The 20837-nt window shown below is 48.0% G+C and overlaps 1 protein-coding gene across 2 annotated transcripts; it reads left to right on the top strand.

Moving 5' to 3' along the window:
• The first annotated feature begins 4020 nt into the window (after window positions 1-4020).
• LOC131706983 (zinc finger protein 665-like) lies at window positions 4021-14879 on the top strand. 2 transcript variants are annotated; one of them, XM_059008986.1, is made up of 3 exons: window positions 4043-4308; window positions 6893-7400; window positions 12366-14879. In XM_059008986.1, the coding sequence occupies exons 2-3, from the start codon at window positions 6920-6922 to the stop codon at window positions 13082-13084; spliced, it is 1200 nt and encodes a 399-aa protein (XP_058864969.1). In that variant the 5' UTR covers window positions 4043-4308; window positions 6893-6919; the 3' UTR covers window positions 13085-14879. The 2 variants fall into 2 exon arrangements, 1 of the variants encoding a protein (XP_058864969.1); XR_009310908.1 differs by lacking the exons at window positions 6893-7400; window positions 12366-14879 and adding an exon at window positions 5799-6840 and having other exon boundaries at window positions 4021-4308.
• The last annotated feature ends 5958 nt before the right edge of the window (window positions 14880-20837 follow it).

The raw sequence follows: 20837 nt of genomic DNA, 5'->3' as shown, positions 1-20837 counted from the left end.
CAGAGTACCCTTAACTAAATGGCACGACAAGTTATTCCTTAGGGTAGGTCATTTAGGAAAGGGGCAGAGCTACAGTATCCAAACTCAATGACCCAGACGTGAAACGGTGTGGCATCCGAGGATTGGAGGAGCGGATGCGCTCGTTAACCTAGGGGTCATGAGCAAGGATATAAATAGGGGACGTAGCGGACGTGATCTGTTGTTTTTGTGAATGGTTAGAAAACAACCTAAAAAGGAGTCCCTGCATTTAAAAACCATGAGTGTTCTGTTAGTCTGTCTTGTAAACGTTGTTTGTTTGTTTCGTTTGTCTAAAAGATTACTAACACGATCCGGAGCTGCAACCACAGGCCAGCATTAAACCCGGACACCAGCACTTCACTTTCCACTGAGAACTGTCTTTTCACCACAAGCACTTAATTCACGCACCGTAGGAACTGTGTCTGTGTCTTTGTGTTTTGTGTGGGCGATAAAACTGGACTTTTTGGTTGTGGATCAAACCCGTAAGATTTTACAAAACCGAAGTGATACACACCGCTGTAATCACTTCCAGCATTATTATTTAGAGGTGTTTGCCATAAGGCTCTGGACATTGTAGTCTTTTCTCGATAAACACCCTTGCACCTTTTCTTATTTCTCTGTGTGATTTGTACCTGCACTGCACTCACCTGTATCCACTCACCACTTTGCCACACTACTCCACACAGCTCCATGTCCTGGTACTGTCCCATCTAGACTACTGCAACTCCCTCCTGGCCGGCCTCCCTGCTTCCGTTATCCGTCCGCTCCAGCTCATCCAAAACTCTGCTGCTCGCCTTGTCTTTTCCCTTCCTTGTTTCTCCCACACTACACCGCTGCTCTGTTCTCTGCACTGGCTCCCTATCGCTGCTTGCAGCTCACCCAATTCTAAACTGTTGTTCTCGTCTATCGCTGTCTTGACCTTTCTGCTCCCTGCAGAGCTACTGATGGGCAGAAGACTGCGCACACCTGTACCCGTTCTCTCATCCCATCTGGACCCTAAATGGACAGATCTTGCCAAGCTCAGAAAGAAAGGGGAGCATATCAAAACATGTCACGTGAAGAATTTTAATCAACAGCACTGAGCAAGAGATCTGGAAAAATTGCAGAACGGAGATTACCTCTGGGTGAGTGACACAATGGAAAAAGGGACAGTGTTAAACCATGCAGTTACCCCTCGCTCCTACTTTATTAACACGTCCAGAGGAGTGGTCCGGCGCAACCTACATCACTTGAAAAAAAGAATATTGCTGCTCTAGAAAGAGTGCAAAGAAGAGCAACCAGAATTATTCCGGGTTTAAAAAGCATGTCGTATGCAGACAGGCTAAAAGAATTGAATCTATTCAGTCTTGAACAAAGAAGACTACGCTGCGATCTGATTCAAGCATTCAAAATCCTAAAAGGTATAGACAATGTTGACCCAGGGGACTTTTTTGACCTGAAAAAAGAAACAAGGACCAGGGGTCACAAATGGAGATTAGATAAAGGGGCATTCAGAACAGAAAATAGGAGGCACTTTCTTACACAGAGAATTGTGAGGGTCTGGAACCAACTCCCCAGTAATGTTGTTGAAGCTGACACCCTGGGATCCTTCAAGCTGCTTGATGAGATTTTGGGATCAATAAGCTACTAACAACCAAACGAGCAAGATGGGCTGAATGGCCTCCTCTCATTTGTAAACTTTCTTATGTTCTTATGTTCTTGTGATGCTAACTCCTACTGCTCCGACTGGAACTTCTGATCAAGAAGCCAAGACCGCAGAGGACACTTCAGGAACGGTGGTCAGCAAAGATCCGTCTGATGCTCCGTCCTGAAGCGATATCCATCCAGAGAGAGAGACATCCACCACAGCACATGGTGGACTTTGTGACATAATAACAGGTACATTTAGATAACACTGATTGAGTTATTCAGGAGCAGAGTAATCCCCACACTCTGCAGGAGGTTTGGGCAGTCTACCCCATCCTTCTATAGTTTAGTTAAAATACACTGTTATCCTGTTTGCAGTGTGGTTCTGTTAAAAAAAAAAAGGTATGGACAATGGGGGGTAAATAGGAAAACAATAATATGCCAATTAGTATAGTTTTCTTCAGCTCAGAAAGGGAGGTGTAATAGTAGTTAGCAGTGGTACGATTGTGCCACCTACTGGAGGCTGGAGAGAAATGTCAAGGTGGCCACTGTGAATAAAACATACTGTGTGTTGAACCCGAGCGCTTCTGTCTGATTATATATATATATTTATTCCATACCAACACACCACACGCTGCCTAACCTCATTACTGTACGTAATGTGCAGGAATAATGTGCGCACGTGTACGTAATCACACTGAAGCCTGCGTGTACGTAACCACACTGAAGCCTGCGTGTACATAACCACACTGAAGCCTGTGTGTACGTAACCACACTGAAGCCTGCGTGTACGTAACAACACTGAAGCCTGCGTGTACGTAACCACACTGAAGCCTGCGTGCACGTGTACGTAACCACACTGAAGCCTGCGTGCACGTGTACGTAACCACACTGAAGCCTGCGTGTACATAACCACACTGAAGCCTGCGTGTACATAACCACACTGAAGCCTGCGTGTACGTAACCACACTTAAGTCTGCGTGTACGTAACCACACTGAAGCCTGCGTGTACATAACCACACTGAAGTCTGCGTGTACGTAACCACACTGAAGCCAGCTTGCTTATGAAAATGTTTGTTTAAATGTTTTATTCCTTCTTGTGTTGATGCTTATAATTTTGGTTCCATGATTTCTAACTTCTATATTTTTCTTAGTTTTGTTAACCTTAATAAATGTAATCATTTTTATCTGTTGAGTTTCGTTTTGCTTGCTAGGATACTAAAGTAAGCATGTGATTGATCTGAGATCCTTAAACCTGTATTAATTATACTAAAATGTAACAGATAGATATCAAATATATCAACTGCAAGGAATCGGAATCAAGATAAATAAATACATACACACAAAAAGAAAGGAATGCGGAACAGAGGAAAAAACATCCTAAATAACATTAGTGAAGAAGTACCTAACAATCAGGTGCACAACAGAAAGCATTTCAAAGAGAAGATCACTGAGGGTCATGAAGTGGACACAGCATGTCATGTATCTGCTAAAACATTAACAGCCTCACAGAAAGCATTACTATGCAAGGAGCTCGAGGTTTTTCTACAGCAAGAAGATACATAAATAAGGATCAGTTAATAACAGAATTCAAAGAATGGGAAAGATGAATGAGGCTAGAGGAATACTTTTATGATGACACACACACAGAGTCAGAATATGGGTGAAACATGGAATACAAATGAAATGAAAGCACCATTGGACTCCTCCACAGGGAGAAACACATGGTTGGATGTGTATATTGAAGCAGTTAGAAATGAAATAGTAACAGGCTAAGAAGTAAAGGTAAACTCAGTTTAACTACCAATGAAGAGACTCACCCCCAAGTGTTTAGTTTAGGATCAAACGTCTTCCATTAATTGTAATTGTGATATAAACAGAATGCTACTGAGGGGAAACCTGTACTGTCTCAGTCTTTTTTCTGTGTTGACCAATCATGTAGATAATACATGAAGGGTTGTGTCCACTGCCTCCCAATGCAGGAGTTAGGATATGTTGCAGTGGAGCTGCACTGACTCATGCTGGAGGCTCATTGCACCATTATTAACATATGAATGCAGTGTCCAGTGTAATAAGAGATTAGAGAAGACTGTTGCTAGACTGTTGTAGTGTTTTATTATGATGATGATGATGATGATGTCAGTGCTCTGTGCAGTAAAGGGTTACCTGGAGGTGTTTTGTGCAACCGGTCCCTGGTTTTCATGAATTGTGACTGATGACATTTAGAATGAATTAAAAACACACAAAACAAATACACTGACTGGCTTCTTTAATATCACATTAAAAACCACTGGCTTCAGTACTCCCCCCTGGGTTAGCCCAGGGCAGGCTTGAGGCACAGAGACTGAACTGCTCCCTCCCACTAAGAAACAGAAAGAGTGCTCCCTCCTAACAAGGATACAGATTGACAGTATATGCTCACACAGCTGCTTCACTGAGGAATACAAACATGTCATGTGACCGAGGCAGCTCATAATGACGTATTAAAAGGGTGCCTGCTGCAGACATTTAAGACACAGCGTCGTTTCAAAGACAACAACAACAACAACAACAATAACGACACCAGTCAGAAGTTAACAACCCGACCGAGCCCCGCGGAGTTGTATTTAATTTATTTATAAATGGTGTTGGGCTCCCGTTGACAAGGCGTGGACGACAACAACAGTAAGTTGTGTTGTTTGTGACGCAGCGGTGTTGCGGAGACAGAATGAACAATCTTTGGTGTGCCTCCACAATACGGCCGATTCAATTTCCATTACAACTCAGACCTGTGACAGAAATCCTCTGCCTGCTGCTATTTTACTGTTAGCCGCAGGTTTTCAGCACGGTCCATGCTTTTTGTGTGCAGCACAGGCAGGTGATGTTCTCGGTATGGGTGACCAGCTTTCCAAAGCTCAACACCGGGACACACTTAAATAATTTACACGTCTAATGTGTTAACCATTTAAATATAGTTTATTTAAATAGCCATCCTCTCTCTCGTGGTATTATCGGCCTTTTCGTTGTTGATGTGGTTTAACCTGCTGAACTCGGATGCGCGCAACCTCTCGATGCTCTCCTAGTGTCTGGGATAAATCCCGACTGAACTGAACAGATACTGTACGAAACTACACGTGATTGTAGATTCATATTGAATATAAACCACGTGAAAACGCATTGCGCGCTGAGAGATAAGCACGTCTGTCTGTGTTAATGACTTTATAAAACAATGTTCTTGATTAAGCCCTGGTCACACCAGAACGAAAAACGGCTCCGATATATTGTACAGCAAATGCAATCAGCTTTTTAGTACACATGCCCACTTTTGTTTCCAGCAAGATGAGGAACATTAAGAAACACTTAATAAATAAGTAAATAAATAAGGGTCATAGGGGGTACGCAGGACGACTCAGAAATGCACAAATAAAAATGAAAGAGAAAATAATGATCTTGAATTTTTTTTACTGTATATATTCTCTAAACCACGATACTTATTTAATACTTGTTTAGCAGCTCAAAGTTAACCAATTTAAAAGACTAATTTCAACTTGTATCAGTGAAGCACAGTGTTTCTGCAGTTAGAAGTATAGGGCAGCAGTGTGGAGTAGTGGTTAGGGCTCTGGACTCTTGACCGGAGGGTCGTGGGTTCAATCCCAGGTGGGGGACATTGCTGCTGTACCCTTGAGCAAGGTACTTTACCTAGATTGCTCCAGTAAAAACCCAACTGTATAAATGGGTAATGGTATGTAAAAATATTGTGTAAAAAAACAATGTGATATCTTGTAACAATTGTAAGTCGCCCTGGATAAGGGCGTCTGCTAAGAAATAAATAATAATAAAAATATAAATGCTCTGGTAAACATTAAGGCATTGTCGACTCTTCTATATGCTTTTAGTACTCACACACACACACACACACACACACACACATATATATATATATATATATATATATATATATATATATATATATATATATATATATAAAGGTGCATTGTTCCCCCAAAAATCAGTATTTTGGAGAAATGTATTAACTTGCATCCAGTTCAGCCTTACTGTATTTAATGCTGTTTTGAGATTACTGATGCTTTTGCCACAGTGCGCACACATCAATGCCATTTCAAGGAAACATCGAAATTAGTGACCAGAGCAAAAAATGTGTATCATCCTTGCAGGCAAAAGTGGAGGTGTTGAAAGCGATGGAAAATGCAGCACCGTACAAGAAAAAGAAAGATGCTGCTGCAGATTTCAACATTCCCACAAGCACTTTGAAAACCGTTCTGAAATAACGGGATACAATAATACAGGCCTATGAACAGCAAACTGCATGCAAGTCGTCAGCGTTTCTGATTTGCTCAATACCTGACGCTGAGGACGCCTTGCTTCTGTGCTTTAAAAATGCCTGTGATCAGAATGTGCCTGAATCTGGAATCACTATGAGACACACCCTGAGGAATGAGCACAGCAGCTGGGACATGCACATTTCAACTGCAGTTCATTTGCCATGTATACTTCCAATAAAAACTCACAGTATTCATTTAGCTTTAGACCCCTGATAATTAGAATTAATGATTTTTTGGTCCCTTGAAATTCATATTAATGAGAGTTGACTGTATATATAATATATAAAAAAGTAACTAACATAACTGAAACAAATATGTTAGAACAGTTTGCACAAAATAATTCTACCATGACTAATATAGCAGCGTTTCCATTACCTGGTAAACCTGTCAGACGGGTTCAAAAGCTAGTTGACTGGCAGAGACTGAAGCCGCTCGTCAGTTTGACTGGCAGCAATAGGTCTGTGACGGGCCTCTAGACCCCGCCCTTTAAAGGCACAGCCAATCGAATGAGTGCGTGATTGGGCAGTTCCAGGCTTGTTAACAAAGCAAGTCTGTGATGGAGGGAGGATTTGTTTATTTCCTTTTCATGCCTGATTCTGATTGGCTGCCTCGTGTGTTCGTCGACATGAAAGCACAATGCAAAGTCTAGTCTAGATCTGCCAGTCTGGTCTTATGGAAGTCTCCTATCTCCTATCTGTTCAGTACAAATGCTTTAATTCACGGAAACACTGTATATAGAAAGGTTAAATAAGTTGAGTAAACTTTTTCAACAGATAAAATCCTTCTTGTAATAAGTTATTACAAGAAATTCTGTGTTTCTTCAATAGTAAAGCCACTCCTGCTATTAAGGCCAGATTGCGTTTGTCCCTTGAATGCTCTTCATAATACTGTATTTAAATAAATAAATAATTTTCTTTTTTTGGTAGCTACTAAACAGAATCCCGTGTGCTGCCATGGACAGTGTGGAGATGGAATCTGTCCAGATTAAAGAGGAGTTCCCTGAACTTGAACTGGTCCCCATTAGAGTGGAGTTCTCTGGGCTGGCTTCCCTCCCCATTAAACAGGAGCTCTGTGAGATGCAATGTGACAGCAGTCAGTCAGAGGTCTCTGAGATTAAAGCTGAACACAATGAATTGGAGATCCCCCAGACAGAAGAACCCCTTCCTGTTAAACAAGAAGAGGTGCTGGAAACTGTCCGCATTAAACAGGAGCCCCCTGAAGTAGAGTTTGAGCACATGGAACCAGGGAAGGAAGAATCCGAGGACTTCAAACCAAACATCCCTGAGCTGGAGCCTGTACGCCTGCGGGAGTGTAGCGTGGTGCTGGAGAGAATCTGCGTGAGAGAGCAAGGCGCTGGAGAGGAAGGCTCTCCCAACAGCACGCAAGGAGGTGGAAAGGAAGACGGACGCTCCCATTCAGGATGCAGTCTAGCAGGTGAGTGACTCCCAGTAGCTTTTCTTTTTTTTTTTTATAAATTTAGTCGTTGCCAATTATTTTTTATGATTTTCTCCCAATTTGGAATGGCCAATTATTTTAGGCTCAGCTCACCGCTACCACCCCTGCGCAGACTCGGGAAGGCGAAGACGAACACACGCTGTCCTCCGAATCGTGTGCCGTCAGCCGACTGCTTTTTTTCACACTGCGGACTCACCATGCAGCAACCCAAGATCTTCAGCGTCGGAGGACAACGCAGCTCTCGGGCAGCTTACAGGCAAGCCCGCAGGCGCCCGGCCAGACTACAGGGGTCGCTGGTGCGTGGTGAGCCGAGGACACCCTGGCCGACCTAAACCCCCCTCCCCCCCCCCGGGCGCCGCTTGGCCAATTGTGCGCCACCCCCTGGGAGCTCCCGTCCACGGTCGGCTGTGGAATAGCCTGGACTCGAACCGGCAACGTCCAGGCTATAGAGCGCATCCTGCACTCCACATGGAGTGCCTTTACCGGATGCACCACTTGGGAGCCCCAGCTCCTAGCAGCTGTGACACTGTCATTCTAGATCGTGTGAAATCCACAGTGTGGTTGAGAGGGAGGGAGCATATTGGTTAGATTACTTGAAAACCTGTCCAATCAGAATACCGGTCTAAAAATGACTAAACTATTTGAACACTAAACAACTGTGTTACTGCACATACACAATGTAATAAACACAGTAATGCTTCAGCAAACTCTTCACCTGTTATTATCACAAGCCTCTTTAACCCATTCCAATAGAAAGACCTTCATGTGCTCGTACTGTACCTGCATGAGGATTCAGGTACTTTCTGCTGCATTCAGGGTTTCTCAGTGTTAGCTCTTTTGAGTTGGTGTTTTGTTCAGCTTTTCTTTCAAGAGATCGCTCGCTGTGTGGATGATTAGACATGTATTTGCTGTTCAACAACTGCACAATTCAGAATGGAGCCGGCTGGACATGGTAGTGTATACACAACATCAGGCAGAAGGGACAGATTCCAGAAGAGCCAGGCTCTGGACTGTAGAGGGGATCACACCATTCATTTCAATAGGGATTTGATCGGGACCCCAAAATCATACCGAATTAGAATGCTGGTTTGTAGAGGGGCTGGATTAGACAGGGCTCTACAGCTATGGACAAAAGCTTTGCATCTCCTACAATTGTAGGATTGAGGCATAATAAAAATAAAATACATTAACATAATTTAGACCTTTTATTTAGTATCATGTAATCAAAGAAACTACTAAATTATATAGTCTACCGGAACAGTAGTACAGTATTTCATGTTTGATTTGGAAATGTCACATTGTAATATATGTATGTAATATATAAGGAACAAAAAAGAAAAACAAAACAAAAAGGAATAACAGTAATTGTAATAATAACAAGAACAATACCTATAACATGGAATAAATAAAACAGGAAAATAATTGGAAATAGTCAAACATGCCATATAGAGACAAGAGAATATCATTTTAGCTAGAATGTCTTCCAGTACTGTGCAGCTCATTCGAGGGAGCTTCCCTTCCAGTACTGAGCAGCTCATTCGAGGGAGCTTCCCTTACAGCACTGGGCAGCTCATTCGAGAGAGCTTCCCTTACAGTACTGGGCAGCTCATTCGAGGGAGCTTCCCTTACAGCACTGGGCAGCTCATTCGAGGGAGCTTCCCTTACAGCACTGGGCAGCTCATTCGAGGGAGCTTCCCTTACAGCACTGGGCAGCTCATTCGAGAGAGCTTCCCTTACAGCACTGGGCAGCTCATTCGAGGGAGCTTCCCTTACAGTACTGGGCAGCTCATTCGAGAGAGCTTCCCTTACAGCACTGGGCAGCTCATTCGAGGGAGCTTCCCTTACAGTACTGGGCAGCTCATTCGAGGGAGCTTCCCTTACAGCACTGGCAGCTCATTCGAGGGAGCTTCCCTTACAGTACTGGCAGCTCATTCGAGAGAGCTTCCCTTACAGCACTGGGCAGCTCATTCGAGAGAGCTTCCCTTACAGCACTGGGCAGCTCATTCGAGAGAGCTTCCCTTACAGTACTGGGCAGCTCATTCGAGGGAGCTTCCCTTACAGCACTGGGCAGCTCATTCGAGGGAGCTTCCCTTACAGCACTGGGCAGCTCATTCGAGGGAGCTTCCCTTACAGTACTGTGCAGCTCATTCGAGGGAGCTTCCCTTACAGTACTGGGCAGCTCATTCGAGGGAGCTTCCCTTACAGCACTGGGCAGCTCATTCGAGAGAGCTTCCCTTACAGTACTGGGAAGCTCATTCGAGAGAGCTTCCCTTACAGCACTGGGCAGCTCATTCGAGGGAGCTTCCCTTACAGCACTGGGCAGCTCATTCGAGGGAGCTTCCCTTACAGCACTGGGCAGCTCATTCGAGAGAGCTTCCCTTACAGCACTGGGCAGCTCATTCGAGGGAGCTTCCCTTACAGCTGAACACCTTAACCCTTTGCAGACGGCCCATTATAATCTCGATCTAAATCGATTGATGATGTAATTGCTTTCTATGTGGTGACACGTGTGTTATTTTATTTTTTAAATTAGCATAAAAAACTTCGTCTGACTTCAGAGAAACAAACAAACAACAGTTAGTCTGGTCTCTAGTTCAAGATCAATATTTTTATTTCATTTTTTATCAATGTGTTTTTTTATTTTTTTCTGCCGAACGAGTCAGCAACCACAATGCGTTCTGCAAGTACAGAGAATTACCTGACAGCATACTAAACTACCCAAAATGTTCATAACAGAACAAAACCTTTACTGTTGAGAAATGTCTGTGCGACAAACTTCAGGCATGTAAACCAATCAAAATGTATTTCACTAAAGCCCCTAACCAATAGAGTTGAGTTTTTGGACGCAGTGCAGCATTTCAGTATCTGTGGTTGCAGTTGTTATTTGAGATTACCGTAGAACACGGGATCAAAGAGCAAGACCCCGAACGCTTACTGAGCCAAAAGAAATACGATGGAAGACATTTTTATAGAAGATGTTGATGGAGTGAATGCCAGGAGAAGACTATCCCCTGGATTCCGAGCTTCTCCTCACGGATATGAAGATTCTGCAGTGCATGAGTCTGGGAACGCTCTGGTTCTGCTTGTTGAGTTTTCAATAGATGTTAGTTATGTGAAATAAGCCCTGGTTGTAAATAGACTTGTGTGTGTAGGGATAGTACACTGTCCAACTGTTTAGTGTAGGCTAATGTGTTACGCTTTCAATATTGCAATATTGACTTTGGTGTTGTTACCCTTCCTTCCTTCCTTTCTTTCTTTCTTTCTTTCTTTCTTTCTTTATTTATTTTACATTATTGGTTCCTTTTTGATTTTGCCATTTATGAATTTGGTTCAATGTAGTATATTACTTATATAGTTATTAATTAGTTACTATAATTTATTTATTTATTTATTTATTTATTTATTTTTTTAAATATTTTACAGACAAAGTGCACTAGTATTTTTCTGAAACCAATTTTTCTTTTAAAATCAGAAATATATATTTTTTTTATGTTTGCTGTTGCTCAGACATTATTCATATTCTAACATATGTATGTACATAAGTATACAGACTACATTTGTTAAGAATTAAAAATATTTTTAAAGCAATTAAAAAAAAAAAAAGACGAAGATGTGTGTGTGTTTTCTGCTTTTTGTTTTGCTTTCTAGTTGGGTAAATTCAGATTTGACTGAATGTCAGAGTGTAACCCCTGGTATGTCCAGGTTTTACAAACACTCAGCTTTTAAAAAAGGTTTCACACTCGATGCTTTAAATGGATATATACATTAACTCACATAATAATCTAAAACCCTGCCAATCACTTCTCATAAAGGTAAAAATGTGCACCTGTAAAACAATTTTGTATAAAATCAAGACCATACATGATATTTAAAAAATGATTTCAGATTCTAGTTCCTGCGGTGTGTGGCTACCACTGATAACCTTACATATTTTAAGAAGGAGATCAGTAATGACACTTATGAGGACATTTGTAAAGAAAAATGAATAAGTGGATTTCTAAACTTTTGTGTCATCTAGCTAGAGACAAGGCAGCCTGTACTTTGAAAGATTATCGTTCCAAGTTAGATAATGTACCTGAAGTCCTGTAGCTCTCATCTGCGTTCTAGTTTGCCACTCATACGTTTGTGTGTATGTGTTGTATCATTGAACCAAGGAGAGAATCTTTTTGTAGATAATTTCTTCAGTTTATAGGGTGCAGTAGTATCCAAGGTGATTGTTAGAGTGGCATTATAGTTATCTACCAACTCTCCGACCGCTCCAGAGTGAGCACATTCTAAAACAGACAAACTTCCAGGATCTTTTTAGAAGTTTATAAATTTAGAGATCTAGTTGTAATACTGCATGGTGGCTGTTTCATAGAGTCGGGAAATAACATTTCAAAGACAACCGCATAGGTGTCTGAAATGGTTAGATCATTGATGGACAGATTCTGAATAATTAGACCACAAGAGATAACCAAGTCTAACGTATGGCCATGAATATGAGTAGGACCAGTAACATGTTGAATGAAACCCAAAGACTCAAGCAATGCCAGAAAATCTCTATCAAGAGGGTCTCCAGCGACATCAACACGTACATTAAAATCACCTAAAAGCAACATCCTCTCATGTTTAACAATAATCATTGGGATTCAATTCAGTTCTAAAATCTAATGCTGATATAATTGTAATCTGGGTTTGTCAGGGGCAATAGACCGGGAACATTACAGGAGAACTTCAAAGTCAGATTTTGATCCCAGGGCTCAGTTTTACCAGCATCAGTCTTTACTGACTTTGCTTTCACACATAAAGGCTTTATGTTTAACTTTGCATTTTTAAACTGGTGTAACCCAGAGCAAACCCCACAGCTAAAATGCACACACTTTAATCCACTTCACCACCTAGCCACATGCCCGAAGCCTACAAGCAGTCCCTCTTATTTTCTTTCCTGTTCATATTTTCCAGGTTCCAGTCCAGCAGCTAAAGCGAGGGCGGGCAGTGGAGAATATCCTGACAGTGGGAAAGGTTTAACCCAGCTAGGGCATTTAAAAATACACCAACAAACTCACACAGGAAAGAAACAGTATTGCTGCTCTGACTGTGGGAAGAGTTTCAGTTATTCAGGACACCTGAAAACACACCAGCGAATTCATACAGGAGAGAAACCGTATCGCTGCTCTGACTGTGGGAAGAGTTTCAGTGTGTTGCAAAACCTGAAAACACACCAGCGAATTCACACTGGAGAGAAACTGTGTATCTGCACTGACTGTGGGAAGAGTTTCAATGTGTTACAAAACCTGAAAAGACACCAGAGAATTCACACAGGAGAGAAACCGTATCACTGCTCTGATTGTGGGAAGAGTTTCAGTGTGTTACAAAACCTGAAAACACACCAGCGAATTCATGCAGGAGATAAACCGTGTCACTGTTCTGACTGTGGGATGAGTTTCAGTCAGTCAGCACACCTGAAAACACACCAGAGAATTCACACAGGAGAGAAACCGTATCTCTGCACTGACTGTGGGAAGAGTTTCAGTGTGTTACAAAACCTGAAAAGACACCAGCGAATTCACACAGGACATAAACCGTGTCACTGTTCTGACTGTGGGAAGTGTTTCAGTCAGTCATCACACCTAAAAACACACCAGAGAATTCACGCAGGAGAGAAACCGTATCTGCTTTGACTGTGGGAAGAGTTTGTGTCACACACAATCCCTGAAAGCACACCAGCACATTCACACAGGAGAGAAACCCTAAGGACAATGTTCATTCAGAAAAAACAATAACTTTGCATTATGAATCCCTGTGTGATTACTGTGTTGTGTATCGCTCTTAAGAACATACATTTTAACCACCCAGCTGCCTATTTATTTTGGCAATTCCCCCAATGGCAGCATTATATAAGTATAAATATATTCTCACAAGAGTGACAAATTTGGACTTGCATGCGCTCCACATGGAAATCGCGGCATAAGCAGCTAGGTGGTTAAATGGTAAAAATGCTCTTCATCTCTCTTGCACTCTGATTGTGTCAGAAAGTGGGCGGAGACGCGGACGCGTCACAAGAGGCTTCTCTGCTGTCAGTTTAACTCAGGCTGTCAATGCTGTCAGTGCCTGGGAGCGGGAATATGCAGAAAGGAAACTATTCTGCACCTCATCTGATGGACGAGTCAGGAGAAATTGATAACTCAGTGTGGGGAATGAGTTTCAGGGTTTAGCATTTAAACTGCATAGACTTGAAAATAAATACATTGATGGGAACGAGTATCCCGACCCCGGTATGTAGCATCCCAGAGACAAGACTGCACCGTCCTTACTGGACAACCGCCTGGAGGGTTTGTCTTGTAAATTCATCATGATTCTAAAACTAATAAATGATTATGGCCTATAATGCACCTGGATTCTGTGGGAGACATTTGTAGTTGTAATTGAATGTACCATACCATGACATTTCAATTCTTAACCCTATGAGACTTGAGATGCTGTGATGTTAATGAAGTTTGTCTTTCCCCTTCCTCCCCCCAAAACAGCCTAAAACTACTTCAAAGGACTAGATATCAGTAACCTGCCAGTCTTGCCTAAACAAACAAAGCTGATTCTTCTCTTTTAATTAAGAATGTCTGTGTGACAGAAGAAGGGGAGTTGGTGACCTGTGTAGCTGCGTAGAGTAGGTTACGTTAGCATTCCAGATTCAAGACTGACTCAAAACCTCAACATAATTAAAGAAATTAAAAAAAAAGTAAAACGAAGAGCTAGAGACTGCGTTTTCCCTCGGTGGGAACCTGCCTGCAAATCTAAAACAGTGTTTCATTCGGTTTGTACCCTCTGCTACTTGGATACCAAGACCAAAATCGCACAGTGAGTGCTGAAGCTGCGCGGGAATCGGATCCACGCACTGTGCTGCTGAAGCTGTGCGGGAATCGGATCCACGCGCTGTGACTGCTGAAGCTGCGCAGGAATCGGATCCACGCGCTGTGACTGCTGAAGCTGCGCGGGAATCGGATCCACGCGCTGTGACTGCTGAAGCTGCGCGGGAATCGGATCCACGCGCTGTGACTGCTGAAGCTGCGTGGGAATCGGATCCACACGCTGTGACTGCTGAAGCTGCGCGGGAATCGGATCCACGCGCTGTGACTGCTGAAGCTGCGTGGGAATCGGATCCACACGCTGTGACTGCTGAAGCTGCGCGGGAATCGGATCCACGCGCTGTGACTGCTGAAGCTACGTGGGAATCGGATCCACGCACTGTGACTGCTGAAGCTGCGTGGGAATCGGATCCACGCGCTGTGACTGCTGAAGCTGCGCGGGAATCGGATCCACGCGCTGTGACTGCTGAAGCTGCACAGGAATCGGATCCACGCGCTGTGACTGCTGAAGCTGCGCGGGAATCGGATCCACGCGCTGTGACTGCTGAAGCTGCACGGGAATCGGATCCACGCGCTGTGACTGCTGAAGCTGCGCAGGAATCGGATCCACACGCTGTGACTGCTGAAGCTGCGTGGGAATCGGATCCACACGCTGTGACTGCTGAAGCTGCGTGGGAATCGGATCCACGCGCTGTGACTGCTGAAGCTGCGCGGGAATCGGATCCACGCGCTGTGACTGCTGAAGCTGCGCGAGAATCGGATCCACGCGCTGTGACTGCTGAAGCTGCGTGGGAATCGGATCCACGCGCTGTGACTGCTGAAGCTGCGCGGGAATCGGATCCACCCGCTGTGACTGCTGAAGCTGCACAGGAATCGGATCCACGCGCTGTGACTGCTGAAGCTGCGTGGGAATCGGATCCACGCGCTGTGACTGCTGAAGCTGCGCGGGAATCGGATCCACGCGCTGTAACTGCTGAAGCTGCGTGGGAATCGGATCCACGCGCTGTGACTGCTGAAGCTGCGTGGGAATCGGATCCACACGCTGTGACTGCTGAAGCTGCGTGGGAATCGGATCCACGCGCTGTGACTGCTGAAGCTACACAGGAATCGGATCCACGCGCTGTGACTGCTGAAGCTGCGTGGGAATCGGATCCACACGCTGTGACTGCTGAAGCTGCGTGGGAATCGGATCCACACGCTGTGACTGCTGAAGCTGCGCGGGAATCGGATCCACGCACTGTGACTGCTGAAGCTGCGCGGGAATCGGATCCACGCGCTGTGACTGCTGAAGCTGCGTGGGAATCGGATCCACACGCTGTGACTGCTGAAGCTGCGCGGGAATCGGATCCACGCGCTGTGACTGCTGAAGCTGCGCGGGAATCGGATCCACGCGCTGTGACTGCTGAAGCTACACGGGAATCGGATCCACACGCTGTGACTGCTGAAGCTGCGCGGGAATTGGATCCACGTGCTGTGACTGCTGAAGCTGCGTGGGAATCGGATCCACGCGCTGTGACTGCTGAAGCTGCGCGGGAATCGGATCCACGTGCTGTGACTGCTGAAGCTGCGCGGGAATCTGATCCACACGCTGTGACTGCTGAAGCTACGCGGGAATCGGATCCACGTGCTGTGACTGCTGAAGCTGCGCGGGAATCGGATCCACGCGCTGTGACTGCTGAAGCTGTGCGGGAATCGGATCCACACGCTGTGACTGCTGAAGCTGCGCGGGAATCGGATCCACGTGCTGTGACTGCTGAAGCTGTGCGGGAATCGGATCCACGTGCTGTGACTGCTGAAGCTGCGCGGGAATCGGATCCACGCGCTGTGACTGCTGAAGCTGCGCAGGAATCGGATCCACGCGCTGTGACTGCTGAAGCTGCGTGGGAATCGGATCCACGCGCTGTGACTGCTGAAGCTGCGCGGGAATCGGATCCACGCGCTGTGACTGCTGAAGCTGCGTGGGAATCGGATCCACGCGCTGTGACTGCTGAAGCTGCGCAGGAATCGGATCCACGCGCTGTGACTGCTGAAGCTGCGTGGGAATCGGATCCACGCGCTGTGACTGCTGAAGCTGCGCAGGAATCGGATCCACGCGCTGTGACTGCTGAAGCTGCGCGGGAATCTGATCCACACGCTGTGACTGCTGAAGCTGCGCGGGAATCTGATCCACACGCTGTGACTGCTGAAGCTGCGTGGGAATCGGATCCACGCGCTGTGACTGCTGAAGCTACGCGGGAATCGGATCCACGCGCTGTGACTGCTGAAGCTGCGCGGGAATCGGATCCACGCTCTGTGACTGCTGAAGCTGCGTGGGAATCGGATCCACACACTGTGACTGCTGAAGCTGCACCGGAATCGGATCCACGCGCTGTGACTGCTGAAGCTGCACAGGAATCGGATCCACGCGCTGTGACTGCTGAAGCTGCGTGGGAATCGGATCCACGCTCTGTGACTGCTGAAGCTGCGTGAGAATCGGATCCACGCGCTGTGACTGCTGAAGCTGCACAGGAATCGGATCCACGCGCTGTGACTGCTGAAGCTGCGTGGGAATCAGATCCACGCGCTGTGACTGCTGAAGCTGCGTGAGAATCGGATCCACGCGCTGTGACTGCTGAAGCTGCGCGGGAATCGGATCCACGCGCTGTGACTGCTGCAGCTACGCGGGAATCGGATCCACGCGCTGTGACTGCTGAAGCTGCGCGGGAATCGGATCCACACGCTGTGACTGCTGAAGCTGCGCGGGAATCTGATCCACACGCTGTGACTGCTGAAGCTGCGCGGGAATCTGATCCACGCGCTGTGACTGCTGAAGCTGCACAGGAATCGGATCCACGCGCTGTGACTGCTGAAGCTGCGTGGGAATCGGATCCACGCGCTGTGACTGCTGAAGCTGCGTGAGAATCGGATCCACGCGCTGTGACTGCTGAAGCTGCACAGGAATCGGATCCACGCGCTGTGACTGCTGAAGCTGCGTGGGAATCAGATCCACGCGCTGTGACTGCTGAAGCTGCGTGAGAATCGGATCCACGCGCTGTGACTGCTGAAGCTGCGCGGGAATCGGATCCACGCGCTGTGACTGCTGCAGCTACGCGGGAATCGGATCCACGCGCTGTGACTGCTGAAGCTGCGCGGGAATCGGATCCACACGCTGTGACTGCTGAAGCTGTGTGGGAATCGGATCCACGCGCTGTGACTGCTGAAGCTGCGCGGGAATCGGATCCACGCGCTGTGACTGCTGAAGCTGTGCGGGAATCGGATCCACGCGCTGTGACTGCTGAAGCTGCGCGGGAATCGGATCCACGCGCTGTGACTGCTGAAGCTGCGCGGGAATCGGATCCACGCGCTGTGACTGCTGAAGCTGTGCGGGAATCGGATCCACGCGCTGTGACTGCTGAAGCTACACGGGAATCGGATCCACGCGCTGTGACTGCTGAAGCTGCGCGGGAATCGGATCCACGCGCTGTGACTGCTGAAGCTGCGCGGGAATCGGATCCACGCGCTGTGACTGCTGAAGCTGTGCGGGAATCGGATCCACGCGCTGTGACTGCTGAAGCTGCGCGGGAATCGGATCCTCGCGCTGTGACTGCTGAAGCTGTGCGGGAATCGGATCCACGCGCTGTGACTGCTGAAGCTGCGCGGGAATCAGATCCACGCGCTGTGACTGCTGAAGCTACACGGGAATCGGATCCACGCGCTGTGACTGCTGAAGCTGCGCGGGAATCGGATCCACACGCTGTGACTGCTGAAGCTGAGCGGGAATCAGATCCACACACTGTGACTGCTGAAGCTGCGCAGGAATCGGATCCACGCGCTGTGACTGCTGAAGCTACGTGAGAATCGGATCCACACGCTGTGACTGCTGAAGCTGCGCGGGAATCGGATCCACGCGCTGTGACTGCTGAAGCTGCGCGGGAATCGGATCCACACACTGTGACTGCTGAAGCTGCGCAGGAATCGGATCCACGTGCTGTGACTGCTGAAGCTACGTGAGAATCGGATCCACACGCTGTGACTGCTGAAGCTGCGCGGGAATCGGATCCACGCGCTGTGACTGCTGAAGCTGCGTGGGAATCGGATCCACACACTGTGACTGCTGAAGCTGCGTGAGAATCGGATCCACGCGCTGTGACTGCTGAAGCTGCGCGAGAATCGGATCCACGCGCTGTGACTGCTGAAGCTGCGTGGGAATCGGATCCACGCGCTGTGACTGCTGAAGCTGCGCAGGAATCGGATCCACACGCTGTGACTGCTGAAGCTACGTGAGAATCGGATCCACGCGCTGTGACTGCTGAAGCTGCGCGAGAATCGGATCCACGCGCTGTGACTGCTGAAGCTGCGTGGGAATCGGATCCACGCGCTGTGACTGCTGAAGCTGCGCAGGAATCGGATCCACGCGCTGTGACTGCTGAAGCTGTGCGGGAATCGGATCCACGCGCTGTGACTGCTGAAGCTGCGTGGGAATCGGATCCACGTGCTGTGACTGCTGAAGCTGCGTGGGAATCGGATCCACGCGCTGTGACTGCTGAAGCTACGCGGGAATCGGATCCACGCGCTGTGACTGCTGAAGCTGCGTGGGAATCAGATCCACGCGCTGTGACTGCTGAAGCTGCGTGAGAATCAGATCCATGCGCTGTGACTGCTGAAGCTGTGCGGGAATCAGATCCACGCGCTGTGACTGCTGAAGCTGCGCGGGAATCGGATCCACACACTGTGACTGCTGAAGCTGCGTGGGAATCGGATCCACGCGCTGTGACTGCTGAAGCTGCGTGGGAATCAGATCCACGCGCTGTGACTGCTGAAGCTGCGTGAGAATCAGATCCATGCGCTGTGACTGCTGAAGCTGTGCGGGAATCAGATCCACGCGCTGTGACTGCTGAAGCTGCGCGGGAATCGGATCCACACACTGTGACTGCTGAAGCTGCGTGGGAATCAGATCCACGCGCTGTGACTGCTGAAGCTGCGCGGGAATCGGATCCACGCGCTGTGACTGCTGAAGCTGCGCGGGAATCGGATCCACGCGCTGTGACTGCTGAAGCTGCACGGGAATCGGACCCAGACGCTGTGACTGCTGAAGCTGCGTGAGAATCAGATCCATGCGCTGTGACTGCTGAAGCTGCGTGAGAATCGGATCCACGCGCTGTGACTGCTGAAGCTGCGTGGGAATCGGATCCACGCGCTGTGACTGCTGAAGCTGCGTGAGAATCGGATCCACGCGCTGTGACTGCTGAAGCTGCGCAGGAATCGGATCCACGTGCTGTGACTGCTGAAGCTGCACCGGAATCGGATCCACGCGCTGTGACTGCTGAAGCTGCGCGGGAATCGGATCCACGCGCTGTGACTGCTGAAGCTGCGCAGGAATCGGATCCACGTGCTGTGACTGCTGAAGCTGTGCGGGAATCGGATCCACGCGCTGTGACTGCTGAAGCTGCGCGGGAATCGGATCCACGCGCTGTGACTGCTGAAGCTGCGCGGGAATCGGATCCACGTGCTGTGACTGCTGAAGCTGCACCGGAATCGGATCCACGCGCTGTGACTGCTGAAGCTGCGCGGGAATCGGATCCACGCGCTGTGACTGCTGAAGCTGCGCAGGAATCGGATCCACGTGCTGTGACTGCTGAAGCTGCACCGGAATCGGATCCACGCGCTGTGACTGCTGAAGCTGCGCGGGAATCGGATCCACGCGCTGTGACTGCTGAAGCTGCGCAGGAATCGGATCCACGTGCTGTGACTGCTGAAGCTGCGCGAGAATCGGATCCACGCGCTGTGACTGCTGAAGCTGCACCGGAATCGGATCCACGCGCTGTGACTGCTGAAGCTGCGCGGGAATCGGATCCACGCGCTGTGACTGCTGAAGCTGCACCGGAATCGGATCCACGTGCTGTGACTGCTGAAGCTGTGCGGGAATCGGATCCACGCGCTGTGACTGCTGAAGCTGCGCGGGAATCAGATCCACGCGCTGTGACTGCTGAAGCTGCGTGAGAATCGGATCCACGCGCTGTGACTGCTGAAGCTACGCGGGAATCGGATCCGCACGCTGTGACTGCTGAAGCTGCGCTAGAATCGGATCCACACGCTGTGACTGCTGAAGCTGTGTGAGAATCGGATCCACGCTCTGTGACTGCTGCAGCTGCGTGGGAATCGGATCCGCACGCTGTGACTGCTGAAGCTGTGCGGGAATCGGATCCACGCGCTGTGACTGCTGAAGCTGCGCGGGAATCGGATCCACGCGCTGTGACTGCTGAAGCTACGCGGGAATCGGATCCACGCACTGTGACTGCTGAAGCTACGCGGGAATCGGATCCACGCGCTGTGACTGCTGAAGCTGCGTGAGAATCGGATCCACGCACTGTGACTGCTGAAGCTGCGCAGGAATCGGATCCACGTGCTGTGACTGCTGAAGCTGCGTGGGAATCGGATCCACGCGCTGTGACTGCTGAAGCTGCACGGGAATCGGATCCACGCGCTGTGACTGCTGAAGCTGCGTGAGAATCGGATCCACGCACTGTGACTGCTGAAGCTGCGTGAGAATCGGATCCACGCACTGTGACTGCTGAAGCTGCGCAGGAATCGG

The sequence above is a fragment of the Acipenser ruthenus genome, chromosome 38 (assembly GCF_902713425.1).
Source record: "Acipenser ruthenus chromosome 38, fAciRut3.2 maternal haplotype, whole genome shotgun sequence".
In the NCBI taxonomy this organism is placed as follows: Eukaryota; Metazoa; Chordata; class Actinopteri; order Acipenseriformes; family Acipenseridae; genus Acipenser; species Acipenser ruthenus.
Note: the sequence above shows the minus strand (reverse complement) of the source record. Positions and strands in the feature narration are given on the sequence as shown.

What these genes read in the sequence shown, in the direction of transcription:
- LOC131706983 (XM_059008986.1), top strand. Translation starts at nt 6,920, where the DNA reads ATGGACAGTGTGGAGATGGAATCTGTCCAGATTAAAGAGGAGTTCCCT. An exon ending in TTCAGGATGCAGTCTAGCAG is followed by an intron (nt 7,401 to 12,365) that starts GTGAGTGACTCC and finishes CATATTTTCCAG; the next exon opens with GTTCCAGTCCAGCAGCTAAA.